Source organism: Haliotis cracherodii, unplaced genomic scaffold (assembly GCF_022045235.1).
Source record: "Haliotis cracherodii isolate W230 unplaced genomic scaffold, xgHalCrac1.p SCAF_12, whole genome shotgun sequence".
Lineage (NCBI taxonomy): Eukaryota > Metazoa > Mollusca > Gastropoda > Lepetellida > Haliotidae > Haliotis > Haliotis cracherodii.
The window spans coordinates 24,494,103-24,497,130 of record NW_027266267.1 but is presented as its reverse complement, the minus strand read 5'-3'; the positions used below and the strand labels follow the sequence as shown (position 1 = coordinate 24,497,130).

The window sequence follows — 3,028 nt, the reverse complement described above, 5'->3', positions numbered from 1 at the left end:
CATCTTTCATAGTTTCTGTTTCATCAATAGAAGGCACTCGCAAATTCGATGAATATATTGTTTAATCATTATAGCTTCAAAGGACGTGTCACATGCATTCTTTTATAGTCCCAAATTATTGTTATAAATACAAGCACAACGTCATTTCATCCACATGTGCCTGTGTTTCTAAAGTGAAACATGTCGTATCTTAAGCTTAGAACAAGAAGGAGAAAATTGGCATGGTGCATGTTATTTCTTTGTGTGGTAACATTCATACTATTTTCAAATTATCGTGGACAAATATCAAGGGGTTTAAGAAAACAAGACACAATGGTTGATCGTAGTATAGATGATGTGCCGTCAATTTTCATATCTATTCCTCACATGCCTGATATGTCTCTGGTGAAGACAATGTTCAATCTGTCTCGCCCAGGGGATAAAGGACTACCTGTCCTCATAGACAAACTGAAGCTTCCCACAGAGGAAAGACTGAAATATGACATGAGCGAAAAGGAGAATGGCTTCCGGGAATACGTGAGTAATCTGATTCCTCTCCGAAGACGCACGCCTTTTCCTAAACCTGACGAGTGCCAAAGAATAACGTATGATATCTCAACACTTCCACAGACAAGCGTTGTTATTATATTCATGAATGAGACTTGGTCAACTTTGCTTCGGACTGTCCACAGTGTCCTTGACAACACACCTCCGAGTTTATTGAAAGAGCTTCTCCTCGTGGATGATGCATCAGAGAGGGAACATCTCAAGGCACCACTCGCGGAATATATGGCTAGGTATCCTAAAGTCCGACTTATACGGAGTAAAACCAGAGTTGGGCTCATGAAAGCAAGGGTAATTGGATTTGATGCTGCAACTTCCTTAACTGTGACATTCCTGGATAGCCATTGCGAATGTTTCCAGAGATGGTTGGAACCTCTTTTGGCAAGGGTTGCCACTGATCCCAAGATCGTTGCTGTTCCTGTTACAGAGATAATAAATAGTGAAGATTTTGGAATCCAAAACTCAAATCCTATACACGTAGCCGTACTGTCTTTCCCTTTGTTATCGTATGACTGGGTATACATTCCTAGAAGAGAAAAAATACGAGTTCATTCAGTCACTGATCCAATTTACACACCTGCAATGGCGGGTGGGATGTTTACAATAAGCAAATCGTGGTTTGAGAGACTTGGGAAATACGATCCGGACCTTTTGATATGGGGTGGGGAGAATATAGAGCTAAGCTTGAAAGTATGGACGTGTGGAGGTCGTTTAGAAATGATACCCTGTTCCCACGTCGGGCATGTGTTTCGTACTCATTCTAATTATCATTATGGAAATGTAACAAGTTATTACTCCTATCACCGTAACACAGGGCGGGTTGGTAATGTATGGTTGGACGACTTCAAGAAATTCACCATGAACTCCGACGGACAATTGGTTGATTTAGGAGATGTTTCTGATAGGAAGAGACTCAGAGAGGGTTTGGGATGTAAGTCATTTCAATGGTACTTGAACAACGTCCATCCAGAACTGTACATAATGGGCGATGGTGTATACAATGGGGACATACGTTCTGTTTTACAAACGTCGATGTGCGTGGATGCTAGAAACCATTCTTATGGTGTGGCGTTAGAAGTGTGGCCTTGTCATGAAAACGGAGGAAGTCAGTTTTGGGATATGAGCGAACTGGGTGAGATAAGATACAGCCTCCATTGCATGGATTCCGGGTTCTCGAGGGAAGTCCAAATGGCCAGATGCCATGGTGAAGGGGGGCATCAGGCCTGGAGGTACGACGGACGGTCTATCCAGACAGATCATGGGGAATGTATTGCCATAGAGGGACACATTCTCGTCCGACAGACATGCGACGGAAGCATGCGTCAACTGTGGAAATGGCACAGAAACAGAGAGCCAAGAAATTTGAAGACACACACGTGACATCAAGGACGATCAACTGTGGACATGGCACGGAAACAGAGAGCAAAGAAATTTGAAGACACACTTATGACATCAAGGACGATCAAATGTGGAAATGGCACAGAAACAGAGAGACAAGTGAGTGAGTGAGTGAGTATGGTTGGTTTTACGCCGCTTTTAGCAATATTCCAGCAATATCACGGCGGGGGACACCAGAAATGGGCTTCACACATTGTACCCATGTCGGGAATGGAACCCGGGTCTTCGGAGTGACGAGCGAACGCTTTAACCACTAGGCTACCCGACCGTGAGAGCCAAGAAATCTGATCTGAAGACATACATATGACATCAAGAACGATCAAGTATGATTTAGTTATAAAGTTTGGCCCCATGTGAATGGGAAAACAATACTTTATTACGCTTCCCATGGGAGCAGAGCAAACATTATTACATTTCTTATATGCCAAATTTCATAGATCAACCTATGTGATGTAATGGTAACGTGTTGAAACCAAATCTGTCATAAGCGACGCTGTAAAATGAAACAAGGCTGACTGACTGGCTGTTCCACAAACAGTCCCTGCATCAATACGGAAAGAAGCGAAATATAGTTTATTTATAATAAAACACCCATCTGTGTGTAGTTTAGTGTTAAACACGTCACATTTTATTTTCCGTGTAACGCGTGAGTGTCCAAAATTCAACACAGCGATACAATAAGTAAGCTCTGTATACATGATTTTATCAGTTTGGTTCAGTTAAAGACACGAGACTAAGTAAGGACAAGGCTTTGTACTCCAATTTCGAAATGCTTTTCATAGAGGTTACGTGCCACTAAACATTAAAAAAATGCATTGTGATTCTGAGCTAACCCATTTTAAACGTAAGCGAAGTTTTGTACCACTGGTTATTCTGAATTTTGGTGTTTTCCGTCGTAAAAGTTAAAACTAATGTTCCCACCATTAATGTTAATTAGGAGACTGTACCCAAGACATACTAGACCCGGGTAGATCCGGGGTAGGATAGGTCTTCAGCAACCCGTGCTTGGCATAAAAGGCGACTATGCTTGTCGTAAGAGGCGACTAACGGGATCGGGTGGTCAGGCTCGCTGACTTGGTAGATGCAT

At 42.4% G+C, this 3,028-nt stretch overlaps 1 protein-coding gene across 1 annotated transcript; it reads left to right on the top strand.

The window, feature by feature from the left end:
• The first annotated feature begins 312 nt into the window (after positions 1-312).
• On the top strand, positions 313-1,979 carry LOC139457218 (polypeptide N-acetylgalactosaminyltransferase 5-like). The gene is made up of 2 exons (XM_071238634.1): positions 313-1,474; positions 1,846-1,979. The coding sequence occupies exons 1-2, from the start codon at positions 313-315 to the stop codon at positions 1,977-1,979; spliced, it is 1,296 nt and encodes a 431-aa protein (XP_071094735.1).
• The last annotated feature ends 1,049 nt before the right edge of the window (positions 1,980-3,028 follow it).

Bases quoted from the DNA above. Each gene is read 5' to 3' on its own strand.
- LOC139457218 (XM_071238634.1), top strand. From the start codon at position 313: ATGGTTGATCGTAGTATAGATGATGTGCCGTCAATTTTCATATCTATT. The intron at 1,475-1,845 runs GTAAGTCATTTC...CTCGTCCGACAG, and splicing joins ACTCAGAGAGGGTTTGGGAT to ACATGCGACGGAAGCATGCG.